Genomic DNA, 21,107 nt, shown 5'->3' on the forward strand with positions numbered 1-21,107 from the left:
TTTTACCTTGTCAGCTCGGAGTAAGGGTTATGGTTAGGGTCAGATTTAGGTCTGATTATGTTGGGCTTTGGCTGCTACTGTCATGCCTCTGTGATTATCAACGGTGCCCTGTGAACACTCCTCTTGGCCAGCCAGGGTCAGCCAGCTTGTGGTGTCTTTGTTTGACAAGACACGTCCAACTCTCATGGAGACCAAAGGCTTACATTATGGTCTTGTAGAAGCACATAGGCTACTTGCTTATTAAGCAATAAGGCCAGAGGTGGTGTGATATATTGTGAATATACCACTGCTAAGGGGTGTTTTTAGGCACGATGTGAAAGTTTTATAATTAAGCAATAAGGCACCAGGGGTGTGTTATATGGCCAATATACCACGGCTAAGGGCTGTTCTGAACAATTAATAAAATCGCCACCGGACAATTTACATTGACCCCCCCTCTTGTACACTGCTGCCACTTGCTGTTTATTATCTATGCATAGTCACTTCACCCCACCTACATGTACAAATTACCTGGACTAACCTGTACCCCCGCACACTAACTTGATACCGGTGCCCTCTGTATATAGCTTCGTTATTCTTATTGTGTCACTTTTTATTATTACTTTTTATTTTAGTCTACTTGGTAAATATTTTCTTAACTCTTCTTGAACTGCACTGTTGGTTAAGGGCTTGTAAGTAAGCATTTCACGGTAAAGACTACACTTGTTGTATTCGGCGCATGTGACAAATAAAGTTTGATTTGATTTAGCTGTGGTATATTGGCCATATACCACAAACCCTTGAGGTGCCTTTATGCTATTATAAACTGGTTACCAATGTAATTAGAGCAGTCAAAATAAATGTTTTGTCATACCCGTGGTATACGGTCTGATATACCACGGCTGTCAGCCAATCAGCATTCAGGGCTCAAACCACCCAGTTTATAATGAACACTATACGATACAGTTAAACTGTAGTGTTCAGTAAGACACACACACTCACACTGTGCTCTCTGTCTCTCTGTGCAGGTATGGAGAGAAGGGAGATGCTATCCGTATTGAGAAGGTGGTCTATACCGGCCGGGAAGGCAAGAGCTCTCAGGGATGTCCCATCGCCAAGTGGGTGAGTACAAGTAGCCATACATAACAAACTGAACCTATACCTTTCACAGAACAAACCAAGCCTAACCACCCTACACAACACTAGCCTGGTCCCAAATCTGTTTGGGCTCTTGCCAACTCCATTGTTGTCATTGTCAAGCCAAACATGAAAATGAGTGTAAATGGTTGGCATGGTAGCACAAACAGACTGGCCCTCGTCGGGCTAACATTAAACACTAGTGTAGGCAACCAAAAACTATTTCATATCATCACACAATGTTTCATTAGACTTGTTACACCTTTATTGTCTGTGCATTTTAAAACCAACAGACACTGCACCAGACAAGAATAGATTTTCTCTTCTATATACTAAGAGCCATGAGGTAAAAAAAACATGCGAAAATGAATAAGAGTAGAGTAGATGGCACCACAGCCTCACCACAATCTCACCCCCACAGACACCACAGGCTCACCACAACCTCACCCCCACAGACACCACAGCCTCACCACAACCTCACCCCCACAGACACCACAGCCTCACCACAACCTCACCCCACAGACACCACAGCCTCACCACAACCTCACCCCCACAGACACCACAGCCTCATCCCCACACACCTCACCCCCACAGACACCACAGCCTCATCCCCACAGACACACACCTCACCCCCACAGACACCACAGCCTCACCCCCACAGACACCACAGCCTCACCCCCACAGACACCACAACCTCACCCCCACAGACACCACAGTATCACCCCCTCAGACACCACAGCCTCACCCCCACAGACACCACAGTATCACCCCCACAGACGCCACAGTATCACCCCCACAGATGCCACAGTATCACCCCCACAGATGCCACAGTATCACCCCCACAGATGCCACAGTATCACCCCCTCAGACACCACAGTACCACCCCCTCAGACACCACAGTATCACCCCCACAGCCACCACAGTATAACCCCCACAGACGCCACAGTATTACACCCACAGTATCACCCCCTCAGACACCACAGTATCACCCCCTCAGACACCACAGTATCACCCCCTCAGACACCACAGTATCACCCCTCAGACACCACAGTATCACCCCTCAGACACCACAGTATCACCCCCACAGACACCACAGTATCACCCCCACAGACACCACAGTATCACCCCCACAGACACCACCGTATCACCCCCACAGACACCACCGTATCACCCCCACAGACACCACCGTATCACCCCCACAGACACCACCGTATCACCCCCTCAGACACCACAGTATCACCCCTCAGACACCACAGTATCACCCCCTCAGACACCACCGTATCACCCCTCAGACACCACAGCATCAACCCCTCAGACACCACAGCCTCAACCCCACAGACACCACAGACACCACAGCCTCACCCCCTCAGACACCACAGTATCACCCCTCAGACACAACAGTATCACCCCCTCAGATACCACAGTACTACCCCCTCAGACACCACAGTACCACCCCCTCAGACACCACAGTATCACCCCCACAGCCACCACAGTATCACCCCCACAGTATCACCCCCTCAGACACCACAATATCACCCCCACAGTATCACCCCCTCAGACACCACAGTATCACCCCTCAGACACCACAGTATCACCCCCACAGTATCACCCCCACAGCCACCACAGTATCACCCCCACAGTATCACCCCCTCAGACACCACAGTATCACCCCTCAGACACCACAGTATCACCCCCACAGACACCACCGACACCACAGTATCACCCCTCAGACACCACAGTATCACCCCCACAGAAGCACCCCCACAGACACCACCGTATCACCCCCACAGACACCACCGCACCACAGTATCACCCCACAGACACCACAGTATCACCCCCACAGAAGCACCCCCACAGACACCACCGTATCACCCCCACAGACACCACCGTATCACCCCCACAGACACCACCGTATCACCCCCACAGACACCACCGTATCACCCCACAGACACCACAGTATCACCCCTCAGACACCACAGTATCACCCCCTCAGACACCACCGTATCACCCCTCAGACACCACAGCCTCAACCCCCTCAGACACCACAGCCTCAACCCCACAGACACCACAGACACCACAGCCTCACCCCCTCAGACACCACAGTATCACCCCTCAGACACAACAGTATCACCCCCTCAGATACCACAGTACCACCCCCTCAGACACCACAGTACCACCCCCTCAGACACCACAGTACCACCCCTCAGACACCACAGTACCACCCCCTCAGACACCACAGTATCACCCCCTCAGACACCACAGTATCACCCCTCAGACACTGCAGTATCACCCCCTCAGACACTGCAGTATCACCCCCTCAGACACCGCTGTATCACCCCCTCAGACACCATAACCTCAACCCCACAGACACCACAGTATCACCCCTACATACACCACAGTATCACCCACCACAGACACCACAGTCTCAACCCCAGACAGTAAAGCAGCAGGGTCTCCCTGGTCCCTCTCCCTCCCAGTTGGGGTTTTCCACCTCTGTCACTCCCTCTGACACCCTGCTAATGGCGTTATGGATTCAAAACAGACACTATGGAGAGAGTAGAGGAGAAGACAGGTTGTTAGTGACAATATAGACACAAGGTGGGAGGGAGCTGGGGGAAGACAAGACAGGTGTCGATCTTACCATCTTTCTCTCTCTCTCTCTTTCTCTTTCTTTCTCTCTCTTTCTCACCCTTTCTCTCTTTCCCCCTCTCCTCATCTCAGGTGATTCGTCGGGGCAGTGAGACAGAGAAGTTGCTGTGTCTGGTGCGTCCCCGGCCGGGTCACCACTGTCCCAATGCTGTCATCATCATCCTCATCATGGCGTGGGAGGGCGTGCCACGGGCGCTAGGCGACAAGCTCTACCGAGAGCTCTCCGCCACCATCACCAAGTTCGGCAACCCCACCAGCCGCCGTTGTGGACTCAACGACGAGTAAGTGACAGCACAGACCCATGGCTCATCTGAATAAGTGACAGCACAGACCCATGGCTCATCTGAATAAGGGACAGCACAGACCCATGGCTCATCTGAATAAGTGACAGCACAGACCCATGGCTCATCTGAATAAGTGACAGCACAGACCCATGGCTCATCTGAATAAGTGACAGCACAGACCCATGGCTCATCTGAATAAGTGACAGCACAGACCCATGGCTCATCTGAATAAGGGACAGCACAGACCCATGGCTCATCTGAATAAGTGACAGCACAGACCCATGGCTCATTGAAAAAGGGACAGCACAGACCCATGGCTCATCTGAATAAGGGACAGCACAGACCCATGGCTCATCTGAATAAGTGACAGCACAGACCCATGGCTCATCTGAATAAGAATGCTCATAAAAGTAACAGCACAGACCCATGGCTCATCTGAATAAGGGACAGCACAGACCCATGGCTCATCAAACATGGCTCATTAAGTACAGCACAGACCCATGGCTCATCTGAATAAGTAACAGCACAGACCCATGGCTCATCTGAATAAGTAACAGCACAAACCCATGGCTCATCTGAATAAGGGACAGCACAGACCCATGGCTCATCTGAATAAGGGACAGCACTTATCTGAATATGCTCATGTTCTTCTGTTAAATTAGCATTACACTTGGAGGCTATACAGTGCAGTGCGTTGCCATTTAGATGGCATTCTGAGGGAGGCTTTCAGCCGAAGCATCTGTGCATGATAATCGCTGTTGTAGATTGAAATAATATAATAAGTTAATATGTTATTCTAGTTCTACTTCTGGACTGCAGATCACTTCATTATCCTTTTTTTTACTGATATTCAATGCACTGAGGCATCTGTTCCAGAATGATGAAGATGACTGTGTCAGTGTCTGATGACTGTGTTCGTGCTCTCTGTCGCCCCTGGCCTGCCTGCCTGCAGTCGTACGTGTGCGTGCCAAGGCAAGGACCCTGACAGTTGTGGAGCTTCCTTCTCCTTCGGCTGCTCCTGGAGCATGTACTTTAACGGCTGCAAGTACGCCCGCAGCAAAACACCCCGCAAGTTCAGACTGGCAGGAGACCACCCCCAAGAGGTAAGGGAACACGAAATCTATGGTCTATCTCACAGGAGCTTGGTGGCACCTTAATTGTGGAGAACGGGCTCCTGGAACACACAACTCTGATACCACCTTCACAGCACTGCTATATTATTGACAGCACCACACCAAGATAAAACTGTTACTGATGTGGTTATGCTGACCTGTTGTGTGTGTCTGTGTCAGGAGGATCAACTCAGGGATAACTTCCAGGATCTGGCTACTGAGTTGGCTCCCCTGTACAAGCAGCTGGCCCCACAGGCATACAATAACCAGGTAACACCTGCCTTCACACCCACCTTCACCTAGCTGCAGCTGATAAGTTATAGTGCCAGAGTCCTCTAAATAGTGGACTATTCCTCCAATAGTAAACGACACAAGCTGCAGGATGCTATGAGTTTTTGATATGTTGTTTGTAGTAACAGGTTGCTCTTGGATATGGCATCCTCTTCCCCCCCGTGTCCCTCAGTGTCAGAATGTATAGTCTGTGTAACATGGTGTCCTTTGACATGCTAACCATCCTTTTCCCCGTGTCCCTCAGTGTCAGAATGTATAGTCTGTGTAACATGGTGTCCTTTGACATGCTAACCATCCTTTTCCCCGTGTCCCTCAGTAGTTTTACACTCTACTGGAGAATTACTTGGTTTACTTCCCCCCAAAAGTACACAATAGAAACTCAAGGATGATATGAGTGTTAGACATAGTCTGTAGAGTAGTCCCATGCTTACTCTGCTGTGTCCCCTCTCCTGTCCCTCAGTGTCAGAATGAGGTGACGGCTCCAGACTGCAGGTTGGGTCTGAAGGAGGGCCGGCCCTTCTCTGGTGTCACTGCCTGCATGGATTTCTGTGCCCACGCTCACAAGGACCAGCACAACCTCTACAACGGCTGCACTGTGGTACGACACACAGCCCTACCTCTCTCTCTCTTTCTGTCACTCTCACTGTCACTGTCTAAAACAGCTTTCAGTCTGTCTTCTTTCCCTCTCTTTGTGTGGACATCGAATGGATGCTCTGCTGTGTGTGTTTGAATGTGTGTGTGTGTGGCAGGGGCAAATGGTGGTATAGAGACTGTTTGGATGGTACAGACAGTGAGTGTCCCACACTAACCCCCCCTCCCCAAGGTGTGCACTCTGACTAAAGAGGACAACCGTACAGTGGGGGAGATCCCAGAGGACGAGCAGCTCCACGTACTTCCCCTCTACAAGGCCGCCCTCACAGATGAGTTTGGCAGCGAGGAGGGCCAGCGCCAAAAGATGCGCACTGGCGCCATTCAGGTGCTTAGCAACTTCCGCCGTGAGGTCCGCAAGCTGCCCGAGCCCGCCAAGTCCTGCCGCCAGCGCCGCCTGGACGCTAAGAACCGTGCCTCGGAGAAGAAGAAGGCCAAGCAGCAGCTGCCAACGCCCACGGAGACGGCGGATAACACGGTGATGAAGATGGAGGTCCGGCACGCTGGCTCCCCTGTCAGACAGCACGGCAATAAAGGCGAGATGACCCCTGAACTCTACTAGAAACATGGGAGAGTGGCTTCATGAGTGTTGTGAGATTTATGCTAATAATAAACCCAGAACTCAGGTGTTTTAAACAAAACTCCAGCCAACTTTACAATATGACGATAATAATATGGTCATAGAGTATATTTAATCCAAACTGACCTCGGGGTTAAGCCTTATAGCTAGTCAGCATACAGTATGCAGCCCATTCAGGAATCAAACCCACTACTGGTGTTCTAAGCAAAACTCCAACCAAGTGAACCATAAAAAAACACAGATTTGTGCAGAGGCAAGTGATTATCTCATGTCTTATCACCCCTCTCTCCTCTGCCTACTCTCCTCCACAGCGATCCCTAAGCAGGAGGTGAAGCCCACCATAAAGAAGGAGCCAATGGACCAGTGCCAATACCCCTACCACGTCTACCCCTCCCACCCTGGCTACTACGCACGGGGAGGCCCCCCTTCCAATGGCCAGCCCCCTCCACTTCCACCTCCAACAGGCCCTGTCAATGGCTACCACCCCAATCTACCCTCAGCACTGCCTTACGGCTATTACAACTCTCCCCCCAACCCTAACACACTTTTCCCCCATGAGCTCACTTACGAGGGCCGCAACAGCTCCTGGCATCACGCAGGGCACAATGCTTCCCCCGGCCCTGTGGACAAGAAGCCAGACATTCAGAGCCTCCAGGCCAGGCTGGCACAGTCCTACTCAGGCCCAGGCCTCCCTGAGCAGCAGCATGGAGACCCAGCCAACCAACACCAATGCAACGCTTACCCACACCCCCACCAGCCTGACTACAACCAATCACGTCCCTCCTCAGTCTCCTCAGAGCCCTCCCACAGAGGGACCCCTGTCATCAAGCAGGAGCCCATGGATGTGCCAGTGTATGAGGGGGGCAATACCCAGAGCTGTCCCGACACTCCCATCCCCGCCCCACAGCCTGAAGGGCCCTGGCCCGGGCACAAGCCCAACGGGAGTATGGTACCAGGCAGCTGGGAAGGCAACCTCCAACCACCATGCCCCCCGGAGGCTCCCTTCACTTCAGACAAGCAGCAGCTCCACCAGCAGGGACCTCACCAGACTTCCCAGTCTCCATACTCCCAGCATCAGCATCCCCCACAACAGCCCTCCCCATACACCCAGCAGTGGAACTCTTACCCTGGCCCCAACACCCCCAAGGCCTCCCCTGTTCCCTCCCCGTCACCCTCTCCTTCCCCACATCCCGGCACCCCCCGCCACTGGGACAGCCCTGCTCCCAGCCCTCAGCCTAAGGCTTGGCCCATGGGCATGGTTCCTGCTGGGTACTGCCCTAGCCCGGCCAGAGGCTTCCCCGACAAGATATGCTCCAAAGCGGGCGAGAGTCGGGGCTCGACCCCCCTAGGTCTCCAGGAGAAGGCCTGGAAGTCTTTCGGAGGATCCATGGCAGGTACACAGTCTCCAGCCCCAGAGACCTGCTGTGACCCTAACCGGGCCGAGACCCCGAGCGACGTCGAGAGCCAGAGAGGTTGTGACCTGGACGAGGAAGAGCAGTGGTCGGACAGCGAGCATAACTTCCTGGACCCCAGCATCGGAGGGGTGGCGGTGGCACCCGCCCACGGTTCCATCCTGATCGAGTGTGCCCGGCGTGAGCTGCACGCCACCACGCCGCTCAAGAGGCCCGACCGCTCTCACCCCACCCGCATCTCCCTGGTGTTCTACCAGCACAAGAACATGAACCAGCCCTGCCATGGCCAGTGGCTCTGGGAGGCCAAGATGAAGATGCTGGCGGAGCGGGCTAGAGAGAGGCAGCAGGAGGCAGCACTACTGGGGCTGCCCTACGAGGACATCAAACCTGGGAAGAAACGCAAGTTGGGGGCCACGGCAGGAGGGGCCAGCCCGGGGCCTGGCCAGACCACGGAGGGGCCAGTGATGGGGACGGTGACGCGGTTGGCCCCCACCCACCACACCACCTCCACGGTCACTGTGTCCCCCTATGCCTTTACCACACTCACTGGGCCCTACAGCCACTTTGTGTGAGGATGGACAGACAGACGGACACACAGGCTGGTGGAGGGAGAGCGCGCTGAGCAGGACAGAGATGTGTATCTCAGCCCCTCTTTTAGTCCTGTGTCTCTCTCCGTCCTTCTCCTCCTCCTGCTCTGTTTTCTCGCTCTGGTGCTCTAGGCTGGAAGGAGGGGGACTACTGGTTTGATTCCTCTTTTTGTTTTGTTTGTTTTTTACCTCATGTCAGGCAGCAGTTTGGGCCCGACCCTGGACCAGACAGACACACTGCCTGTGGTGCTCTTTCTCTCTCCTCTGCGGGAGGGACTCCATTGCTTCTCCTTCTTCATAGAATTTTAATGATCCTCCAAATTATTACTATTATTATCAATATTATTACGATTGTTATTGTTACTGTCAATGTTGTTATTACAGATATTATTATTATTATTATGAAGATGGTGATTTGATTTGTTTGTTTATTGATGTGGTTGTTTTTTCATGTTGTTATTAATTATTATTTTGTTAAAGTTGTGTTTTTTTTACCTAGGGACTGTCTTGCTTTTTTCCCATATTTCTGTAAATCTGCCCTTTTCTTTTTTTTTCTTTGGCTTTTGAAATGTTTGTAACTGTACTTGGAGAAAGGCCTTCCTCAGCACTGCAAGGCTCTTCAAGACAGTCTTTCCAACAAGCATGACATACACATGTTTTACATTTGAATCATTCATTTTGACCAAAAGAGTGAAGAGAAACCCACAGAAACTTCTCTGAACCATCCCACATAGTGAAAGGTTTTCAGTAACGTCCCCAAAGTCATGCCTTTTTTAAACCAACTCCTGTCCTGTCTGCCTTGCTGTGAAGAGAAGGGTTCTTCTCTCTCCATTTTACTCTCACCCCACCGATCCGTCTCACTCTACTGCTGTGGTGCTTCATTGATCTTTATCCCTTTTACAGGGATGATATCAGTCTCTCCATCTCTTCTTCACGGCACTAGATGCTGAATATAAGGGTGCTCTTATAGCATAGATGTATAGTGAGAACAACAGGCACTAGAAGTCCTCATCTTCCTTCAGGTGTTGGTTGAGAGATCTATCCCTCCAGTTCTATGGCTCCTGTGGGGATTAGTGAGCGCTTTCTATTTGAAGCACAAGAGGGCAGCAGTGACCCTGTAAAATGGTGCACTGACACACAGACACCAACTCTCACACACACACACAGAAAGCTCTTGTCATCCAGCCAGCACAGAGCAATGCCTTACTGCTTTAAACCACCGAAGCATGGCCGCCAAAGTCTGGCCCTTCCAATGACCACAGGCAGCACGGGCCACACAGGCCCTTTACCCTGAAACCGGAGACATTGATGGGAATAGTGTGTGGACAGAAATGCACTCCTAAACACACTGGTGCTTTCCCTACACATGTTGACACACAAAGGGCTCAGTCAGTGAGTCCTGCTTCTGCCTGGTGCTGTTAGTCGTTTTGAAGCAGAGCAAGGTTTGTCTCTATGCACACACTGTCACGACAGAGCCAGTAAATCCTTATTCACCAATCATGGCTGCTTCTGCATTGCTTGCGTGTCAGAGCCAGAGCCTGCTTGGGGCTCACTTTTGAGATGAGAAATCTTGGTGCTTATGAAGTGGTCGAGATAGAGCTCTCTATACCTCAACGTTGCCGAGACACTGGTCAAGGTCGCAAAACGCTACAAACACACACACACACACACACACACACACACACACACACACACACAGGCACCACTGAGGTCAGAGGAACATGATAAAAATTAGTCCACAGATTCCCCGTGTGCTCTACAAACTCATTTTAATCCACTTCTTTATTATTTATTACATGATAATGATGATGATTGTTGTTATTGTTTTTTTGTTTTGTTATAGCTAATAGAAATTGTACATACAGAAGAAAATATTTTATAAAAGCACTTTTAATCTTGATTTCATTGAGAGAAAAAAGAGAACAGATTATTGACAACTTGAAGCTTCATTTTTTTTTAATTTTTTTTTTTCGAGAGAGAGATAAAAAAAATGTACATATTTAAAATATTTAGGTAAGATTATTTAACTGTTGAGGGATAATGACTAAATCATAAATGATTCCAGGCTTTTTAGTCCAGTCAGTTTGCCAGACAGCCCTTAGTAACAGAAAACAACTCAGTGATTTCCAATGTGTTGTTATGTCTGTAGATGTATACTCAATACTGCTGTCCTGATTTCATAAGTACTGTACTACACGATACCTGATTTCATAAGTACTGTACTACACGATACCTCTGACAGCAACCAACCAGCCACCCTTCCTTCATGAGAAAAGATTGACCTAATCAGTAATCTGGCCATTTATAAGCCAGAGTATGATATCTAGCATTCCACTCTGAGAACCAATGAGAAACAAAGTATTTCTTGTTTTTTAACACAAGAATCAAACAGTTGCAGAATCAAAGTTGTCAGAAGTGCTTGTATGAGAGAACTCTAGTGACAGAGGTGAGGTGTAGCCCCAGCAGTCTGTCTTGTCCATTGTGTTAGACTGAGGTGAGAGGTTGTCAGCAGCGTAACTTGTTTTTAATGTGGTATTATCAATGATAGTGATTTTAACAGTAGTAAAAGATGTAACAGTAATGGAAAACCATGATAACTTAACACTTGTTGTACCAGACTGAAGGTACAGTGTATTAATGGAAGACACCAGATAATAACTGGTAGTTTAGTTTGTAATATCTTTTGTTGGTCGTTGTAGATTGTCACAGACATGACCAACAGGACTTTGACTAATTTAGGGACTGGGGGAATATGGCTATTCTATTCCCACCGTTAGAACAAACTCCCCCTTTAATAACGTCAATGCATGATCGACACAGTTATAATGATTCAGTCATATTTATGATCTATGTAATAATGGGTGCTGATCATATATATATATATATATATATATATATATATATATATATACATTTTTTATTTGTACAACATTTTTTGGGAGGCTAATGCTATGGTGCTACTCCCTAACTTCACTGTGGAATAAAATGGGGGGTGACATGATTATATCACTGATATTTTTCTGAGCTCTTAGAATGATAAGATAAACTATTTCTTTGAATATTGCAGTTTCAATGATGGGGAACTACTCCGGTGCTGATTTAATGGGAATTTCCCATTCATGTTCAAGGTAATAAAAAAATAAGAAAACTGTTGAATTGAACCACTCACACAGTTCATACACAACTTTTATTAATCCTTCGTCCACATAAGCTACTTGAAAAGGAACTCTATTCTCGCTTTAACTGGTATGGGGATTGAAGAATCATATTACATTGAAGTGAACAGACTGTTATCTTAATTCAAAACTTGGTGCAGTGTATGTGCTGGAAGCTATTATACATGACTCTTTTGGGTATGTTGTACATTTTTATGGTGATGGGAGAATGTTAAGATATAACTCCAGATGTTTCTCACAGGTTGGCATTTATTGAGATTACTCATGTACTGGAGGCAGCTCTGCAGGGTGTTCATTAGCTTGCACAGCCACAAAGTCATAAAATTGGATTTTAAACCTGACCTTAACCCTAACCTTAAACACACTGCTAACCCTAATGCATAACCCTTACCTTAATTGAAGACCAAAAAGCAAATTTTTGTTTTCAAACATTTCTACGATATAGCCAATTATGACTTTTCAGCTGGCCCATCTAGCGGAAACAGCTCAATTCTGCCTCCAGGGCAAGACTTATGACAATTAACATCAACTTGCATGTTTCTCCATCATAGACTTATTTACTTGCATACTTATGCACTCACTAACTCCTTACCTATACACACTTCACATATTTTCTATTTTTATCTCATACTTTGTCTTTCGCTCCTCTCTCCCTCCTCCCTCTCGCTCTCTCTCTCTCATGCACACACACACACACACACACACACACACACACACACACACACACACACACAAATATTATCAGGATGTATACTCTGCTCTCAGTACTGATCTTCATTGATCACCCCATCTGCCCACTCTTCCAAGCTGGACTCAAGGTGAGCTCAGGGTGGACTCAAGCTGGACTCAATCTGGGCTCAGGCTTAAATCCTGTCCCAAATAAACAAAACATCACATCTGGCAGCTACATTCCTTTTTGAGTTTAAAGATTGTTCATGGTTCTATTTTTTCATGTCAAGTATGCAGTATGTAAAAAAAATAAGAATTGTTTCTTTGTTTTTGTTCAGTCTCTCTTTGTAGCTGTATGGTGTACTATGTGAATACATAATGTATGTGGTACAACCCACAATATTGTTTTATGTTGCGAGATAATAAAACAAAATGAAAAATGAAAATAATTAGTGTCATGATCAACATTTTTGCTATATACAGTGCATTCGGAAAGTATTCAGAACCGTTGACTTTTTCCACATTTTGTTACGTTACAGCCTTATTCTAAAATGGATTAAATACTTTTTTCCCCTCATCAATCTACACACAATACCCCATAACGACAAGCAAAAACTGGTTAAGAAATACAAAAATGTAATATCACATTTACACAAGTATTTAGACCCTTCACCCTGTACTTTGTTGAAGAACCTTTGGCAGTGATTACAGCCTCGAGTCTTATTGGTTTACAAGCTTGGCACACCTGTATTTGGGGAGTTTCTCCCATTCTTCTTTGCTGATCCTCTCAAGCTCTGTCAGGTTGGATGGGGAGCGTCGCTGGACAGCGATTTTCAGGTCTCTCCAGAGATGTTAGATCGAGCGCAAGTCCTTGCTCTGGCTGGGTCACTCAAGGACATTCAGAGACTCCCGAAGCCACTCCTGTGTTGTCTTGGCTGTGTGCTTAGGGTCGTTGTCTTGTTGGAAGGTGAACCTTCCAGTCTGAGGTACTGAGCGCTCTGGAGCAGGTTTTCATCAAGGATCTCTCTGTACCTTGCTCCGTTTATCTTTCCCTTGATCTTGACTAGTCTCCCAGTCCCTGCCGCTGAAATATATCCCTACAGCATGCTGCCACCACCATGCTTTACCGTGGGGATGGTGCCAGGTTAACTCCAGACGTGACGCTTGGCATTCAGGCCAAGGAGTTAAATCTTGGTTTCATCAGACCAGAGAATCTTGTTTCTTATGGTCTGAGAGTCGTTTAGGTGCCTTTTAGCAAACTCCAAGCAGACTGTCATGTGCCTTTTACTGAGGAGTGGCATCATTCTGGCCACTCTACCATAAAGGCCTGATTGGTGGAGTGCTGCAGAGATGGTTGTCCTTCTGGAAGATTCTCCCATCTCCACAGAGGAACTTTAGAGCGCTGCCAGAGTGAGCCTCTGGTTCTTGGTCACCTCCCAATCAAGGATGATCAATGGAAACAGGATGCACCTGAGCTCAATTTCGAGTCTCATAGCAAAGGGTCTGATTACTTATGTAAACAAGGTATTTCTGTTTTTTATTTTTATTTGCTACATTTTCTAAAAACCTGTTTTCACTTTGTCATTATTGGGTATTGTGTATAGATTGATGAGGGGAAAAAAATATTTAATACATTTTAGAATAAGGCTGTAACGTAACAAAATGTGGAAAAAGTCTGAATACTTTCTGACTTGTATGACAGTAAATAGTATATTAGTTTTGAACTAGTATAACAATCACACAAACCATGGTTCAGTTAATTCTTCATGTCCACATGAGGGCAGCACAGCAATATGATGTTTTATAGGTGTCTTTCTGTCTGTCTGTCTGCACATATACTTGTGCAATAAGGGGCCAATTCCAAATGGAATGTTATTCCCTTTGCTTATGCACCTTCCTCTACGTGTATTCTGACGTTGAACTTATGCATGAGAATAGCATGCTATTCAAACGCTATTTGTTTTGGGAGATCAAAGAAATTAAGGTGTGACGGTGTATCTACAGGTACACCATATTCTGAACTTGACTTTATTCCCTCATAATTACACCACCTTTACCCGCGATGAAACGATGAATAAGGTCGAGCAACCTGTCGGTTCCAAGTAAAACAACATCTACTTTCTTTTTCTCGGATAGAAATAACACCATTCTTCATGCACTGCAATTTACAAATTGATATGAGCTAGATAAATGAGTATTCCGTTTGGATAAGGGGATCGTAAATATAAATTACAATTGTTTTATATATACACCACATGACCAAAAGTATGTGGACACCTGCTCGTCGAACATCTCATTCCAAAATCATGGGAATTAATATGGAACTAGTCTCCCCTTTTGCTGCTATAACAGCCTCCACTAGATGTTGGAACATTGCTGCAGGGACTTGCTTCCATTTAGCCACAAGAGCATTAGTGAGGTCGGGCACTGATGTTGGGTGATTAGGCCTGGCTCGCAGTCGGCGTGCCAATACATCCCAATGATGTTCGATGGGGTTGAGGAGATCAGGGCTCTGTGCAGGCCAGTCAAGTGCACGGGACATTGTCATGCTGAAACAGGAAAAGGCCTTCCTCAAACTGTTGTCTAAAAGTTGGAAGCACAGAATCGTCTAGAATGTCAATGTATGCTGTAGCGTTAAAATTTCCCTTCACTGGAACTAAGGGGCCTAGCCTGAACCATGAAAAACAGCCCCAGACCATTATTCCTCCTCCATCAAACTTTACAGTTGGCACTATGCTTTTGGGCAGGTAGCGTTCTCCTGTTATCCGCCAAACCTAGATTTGTCCGTCGGACTGCCAGATGGTGAAGCGTGATCCATCACTCCAGAGAACGCGATTCCACTGCTCCAGAGTCCAATGGCGGCGAGCTTTACACCACTCCAGCCGACACTTGACATTGCACATGGTGATCTTAGGCTTGTGTGCGGCTGCTCGGCCATGGAAACTCATTTCAGGAAGCTCCCTATGAACACTTCTTGTGCTGACTTTGCTTCCAGAAGCAGTTTGGAACTCAGTGGTGAATGTTGTAAATGAGGACAGACGATTTTTACGTGCTATGTGCTTCAGCACTCGGCGGTCCCGTTCTGTGAGCTTGTGTGGCCTACCACTTCGCGGCTGAGCCATTTTTGCTCTTTTAGACGTTTCCACTTCACAATAACAGCACTTACAGTTGACCGGGAAGCTCAGCAGGGCAGAAATTTGACAAATTTACTTGTTGGAAAGGTGCCATCCTTTGAAGGTGCCACGTTGAAAGTCACTGAGCTCTTCAGGAAGGCCATTCTACTGCCAATGTTTGTCTATGTAGATTGCATGGCTGTGTGCTCGATTTTATACACCGTGTGGCTGAAATAGCTGAATCCACTAATTTGAAGGGGTGTCTACATACATTTTGTGTATATATAGTGCATTTTACCTTTATAATCGCTGAAGACAAGTGAAACCAGTAACATGGCAGCAAACTGAAGCATATCAACATATCACCTTTTCCACAGTAAATGAAACGCTGGCCTTATAACTTGCCGATATGAAATATGGAGACCCAAGCTATAGGCTTCTGTATCCATTTGCAAATGACATTATAGCCCCAAAACTACCGAGCTGATTTATGATTTCTAGAATGTTTTAATTATATGCTTAGACGTTTCACTGCAATTTGTGTCATGTTAAATATTAGCCACTATCGGTAGCCACCGTCAGTTATACCCACATACACTACCGTTCAAAAGTTTGGGGCCACTTAGAAAGGGCCTTGTTTTTGAAAGAAAAACACATTTGTTATCCATTAAAATAACATCAAATTGATCAGAAATACAGTGTAGACATTATTAATGTTGTAAATGACTATTGTAGCTGGAAACGGCTGATTTGTAATGGAATATCTACATATCTGCAGAGGCCCATTATCAGCAACCATCACTCCTGTGTTCCAATGGCACATTGGGTTAGCTAATCCAAGTTTATCATTTTAAAAGGCTAATTGATCATTAGAAAACCCTTTTGCAATTATGTTAGCACAGCTGAAAACTGTTGTTCTGATTAAAAAAGCAATTAAACTGGCCTTCTTTAGACTAGTTGAGTATCTGGAGCATCAGCATTTGTGGGTTCAATTACAGGCTCAAAATGGCCAGAAACAAAGAACTTTCTTCTGAAACTTGTCAGTCTATTCTTGCTCTGAGAAATGAAGGCTATTCCATGCGAGAAATTGCAAAGAAACTGAAGATCTATTACAACGCTGTGTACTACTCCCTTAACAGAACAGAGCAAACTGGCTCTAACCAGAATAGAAAGAGGAGTGGAAGGCCCCGGTGCACAACTGAGCAAGAGGACAAATACATTAGAGTGTCTAGTTTGAGAAACAGACACCTCACAAGTCCTCAACTGGCAGCTTCATTAAATAGTACCCGCAAAACACCAGTCTCAATGTCAACAGTGAAGAAGCGACTCCGGGATGCTGGCCTTCTAGGCAGAGTTGCAAAGAAAAAGCCGTATCTCCGACTGGCCAATAAAAATAAAAGATTACACTCAATGTATATTCCAGTGAGTCGGTCGAGAACATTCGGTAACACTTTACTTGACACCCAGCTTCATAAAACGTTATGACAAAGTCATAACCATGTCATAACAGTTGACATAACTTGTCATAACATGTCATAATTTCATCATAACACACTCATGACACATACAATTAGACCTGTTGTGACATATTGCATTATTTTATGGCTGGTTATGACACCTACATAACAGTGTCAAAAACCACAAAACCTTCCACGGTAGTTATTTTATGGCTGGTTATTATGAAACGTATATAAGAGTGTCAAAACCAACAAAACCTACCACTCAAGGCAAATCATTCCATTACACTATAACTTAATGGTCAACAGTATGTTTATGTTATATAACATTTTCTGAAATTGACCATATTAAATTATCATTGCAGTTGCGCTCAAATTGATGTCAGACATGCATCTACGAACATGATCTGTTGCTGATGCCTCGCGGTTTCTTGGGTATGACGCTACAAGCTTGACACATCTCTATTTCGGGAGTTTCTCCCATTCTTCTTTGCGGATCTTCTCAAGCGCTGTCAAGTTGGATGGGGAGTGTTGCTGCACAGCTATTTTCAGGTCTCTCCAGGAATGTTTGAACGGGTTCAAGTCCGGGCTCTGGCTGGGCCACTCAAGGACATTCAGAGACTTGTCCCGAAGCTACTCCTGCGTTGTCTTGGCTGTGAGCTTAGGGTCGTTGCCCTGTTGGAAGGTGAACCTTCGCCCCAGTCTGAGGTCCTGAGCACTTTGGAGCAGGTTTTCATGAAGGATCTCTCTGTACTTTGCTCTGTTCATCTTTCCCTCGATCCTGACTAGTCTCCCAGTCCCTGCCGCTGAAAAACATCCCCACAGCATGATGCTGCCACCACCATGCTTCACTATAGGGATGGTGCCAGGTTTCCTCCGGACGTGACGCTTGGCATTCAGGCCAAGGAGTTAAATCTTGGTTTCATCAGACCAGGGAATCTTGTTTCTCATGGTCTGAGAGTCCTTTAGGTGCCTTTTGTCAAACTCCAAGTGGGCTGTCATGTGCCTTTTACTGCGGAATGGCTTCCGTCTGGCCACTCTACCATAAAGGCCTGATTGGTGGAGTGCTTCAGCGATGGTTGTCCTTCTGGAAGATTCTCCCATCCCCAAAGATGAACTCTGGAGCTCTGTCAGAGTGACCACCGGGTCGCTTAGTTTGGCCGGGTGGCCAGCTATGGGAAGAGTCTTGGTGGTTACAAACTTCTTCCATTTAAGAATGATGGAGGCCACTGTGTTCTTAGGGACCTTCAATGCTGCAGAAATGCTCTGCTACCCTTCCCCAGATCTGTGCCTCGACACAATCCTGTCTCGGAGCTCTATGGACAATATCTTTGACCTCATGGCTTGGTTTTGCTCTGACTTCCACTGTCAACTGTGGGACCTTATATAGACAAGCTTGTGCCTTTTCAAATCATGTCCAATCAATTTAATTTACCACAGGCGGACTCCAATCAAGTTGTAGGAACATCTCAAGGATGATCAATGGGAACTCAATTTTGAGTCTCATAGTAAAGGGTCTGAATACTTATTTAAAATTTCTTAAAACCTCTTTTTGATTTGTCATTATGGGGTATTGTGTGTAGATTGATGAGGAGAAAAAACTATTTAATACATTTTAGAATTTGACTGTAAAGTAACAAAATGTGTAAGAAGTCAAGGGGCCTGAATATTTTCCGAATGCACTGTATGATTATGATAGTCAGAATGGTTCTTGACAGTGTCATAAAGTGTATTTTATTAGTCGAATTAAAGTGACACAGGATGGTCATAATGCTTCATGACAGTGTCATAAATTACATTTACTGCAAGTTATTTAAAATATGATGAAAAAACATGACTGTAAAACATTTATTATAACACAACAAGGGACAAAATAAATAAACTTTCAAATGAAAGTAAACTTCTTGGCTGAGAAAAAACATATTTGAATTAATGTGGGTTTTGACACTCTTGTGCGGTGTCATAACCAACCATAAAATAACACAATATATGCTACAACAGATGTAAATATATGGGTCATGACAGTGTTATGACCATATTATGACAGGTTAAGACAAGTTATGTCAGCTGTTATGACATATTATGACATGGTTATGACGCTGAGTGTGTTACCGGAAATCCTAATTAAAGGTAAACCCTATTTAAAGGGATGGCTTTAGATAAATGTACTGAAAACACTATTGAATAAAAACTCCATGAGAAAATTTGTTGGCCAGCAAGTGGGAGGGCTTCAGTGGTTGAATTCAATTTATTCAGCAAGTGCAAGGGAACAACATCTGCAAAGCCCGTTACCCACCTGAAAATATGTTAAGTCTGAATACCAACTACTGAGAAGTGCTTAAATCAAAACATGTAAAAAATAAATAGATTTCCTACAGTAATTCTGAATTGGGCCCTAAGAGCCCAGGAGCAGGGGGCAAGGCATGATGATATGCAAAATATGATGATTTTATTCACTGGGCTGAGCTGCCATGCAAATGTGAAGATGAGAAAAGCATAGAATACATTCAAATAAATAGACACTTTCACATCTGGAGGGAACTCAGGGCAGATCAGCACGTATGCCCGCCAGAGTTTAGCACAAATGACGCAGTGATTTTTCAGGCTTCTCCAGAAATCAATTTAATAAAAGCAAGGTGAAGGCACCATATAAATAGAATGACCCTTTCTGAAGAGACAAGGTCCAGTTGTTTTAAAAAGAATAATAATCATTTGAGGGGGGGTGGAACAGCTTTAATATTGCAAATAGATTGTGGATTCCATCAATGTAATTGTCTGCATCATTTCCAATCCCCCATATATTTTTTTACACACACATATATATATAGTACCAATCAAAAGTTTGGACACACCTACTCATTCAAGGGTTTTTCTTTATTTTTACTATTTTCTACATTGTAGAATAATAGTGAAGACATCAAAACTATGAAATAGTACATATGGAATAATGTAGTAACCAATTTGTTTTTAAACAAATCAAAATATATTTTAGATTCCTTAAAGTAGATAAAAAAACATGAGCTGGTGACACCCAGAATAATAGTTTGTGTGGAGGTGCTGACTAACGGCGAATAAACTATAAACTATCAAAATAAAGAAAGTCGCACACTCCATGTATAATCTCCCAGCAATTTAATGGGTAATTTACCAACGTTTCAGCATCACTGTGCCTTCTTCAGGGTAATGTCATGAATACTTGAACCAGGTTATGTAGACACACAGTGCAATTAGTGTAACCAATGACAGTGGTGAGGGGTGTGTCATAATGATTAAGTTAATTAAAATGAATTAGTGAAACTGTTAAAAAATAGTATATGGCATATTAAATATATTACGCTATTGTTATCATATAGAAACAGAATGGAATATTGTACATCATATTAGCGTCAACATACATTATTGTTTTATTCAATTTCACATAATTTCATATTTCATTTTTGTTACATGTAATATTAGTTCAACCTTAATATATAATGAGCATCATCAACAGGGGGAACATATTAGGTGAACGCTAATAAGCTGTAAAAATATTTGTTCAATTTATAAGACTGACCCTGAAGAAGGCACAGTGATGCCGAAACGTTGGTAAATACCCATTAAATTGCTGGGAGATTATACATGAAGTGTGCGACTTTCTTTATTTTGATAGTTTATAGATTCCTTAAAGTAGCCACCCTTTGCCTTGATGACAGCTTTGCAGACTTTTGGCATTCTCTCAACCAGCTTCATGAGGTAGTCACCTGGAATCTATTTCAATTAACGGGTGTGGAATTTGTGGAATTTATTTCCTTCTTAATGCGTTTGAGTCAATCAGTTGTGTTGTGACAAGGTAGGGATGGTTTTCAGAAGATAGCCTTATTTGGTAAAAGACCAAGTCCATATTATGGCAAGAACAGCTCACATAAGCAAAGAGAAATGACAGTCCATCATTACTTTAAAACATGAAGGTCAGTCATTCTGGAAAACTTCAAGAACTTTTAAAGTTTCTTTAAGTGCAGTCGCAAAACCATCAA

General features: G+C 45.3%; 1 protein-coding gene across 1 annotated transcript in view; it reads left to right on the forward strand.

The window, feature by feature from the left end:
- The window catches only part of LOC106580493 (methylcytosine dioxygenase TET3), a 71,384-nt gene extending 58,414 nt beyond the window's left edge, over positions 1–12,970 (forward strand). The window contains 7 exon segments of the mRNA XM_014161626.2: positions 1,008–1,101; positions 3,838–4,046; positions 5,002–5,152; positions 5,342–5,431; positions 5,913–6,050; positions 6,276–6,636; positions 6,992–12,970. Of these exon segments, the coding sequence (XP_014017101.2) occupies positions 1,008–1,101; positions 3,838–4,046; positions 5,002–5,152; positions 5,342–5,431; positions 5,913–6,050; positions 6,276–6,636; positions 6,992–8,664 (2,716 nt within the window). The 3' untranslated portion in view covers positions 8,665–12,970.
- Positions 12,971–21,107: the final 8,137 nt, after the last annotated feature.

This window comes from Salmo salar, chromosome ssa20 (genome assembly GCF_905237065.1).
Source record: "Salmo salar chromosome ssa20, Ssal_v3.1, whole genome shotgun sequence".
NCBI lineage: Eukaryota > Metazoa > Chordata > Actinopteri > Salmoniformes > Salmonidae > Salmo > Salmo salar.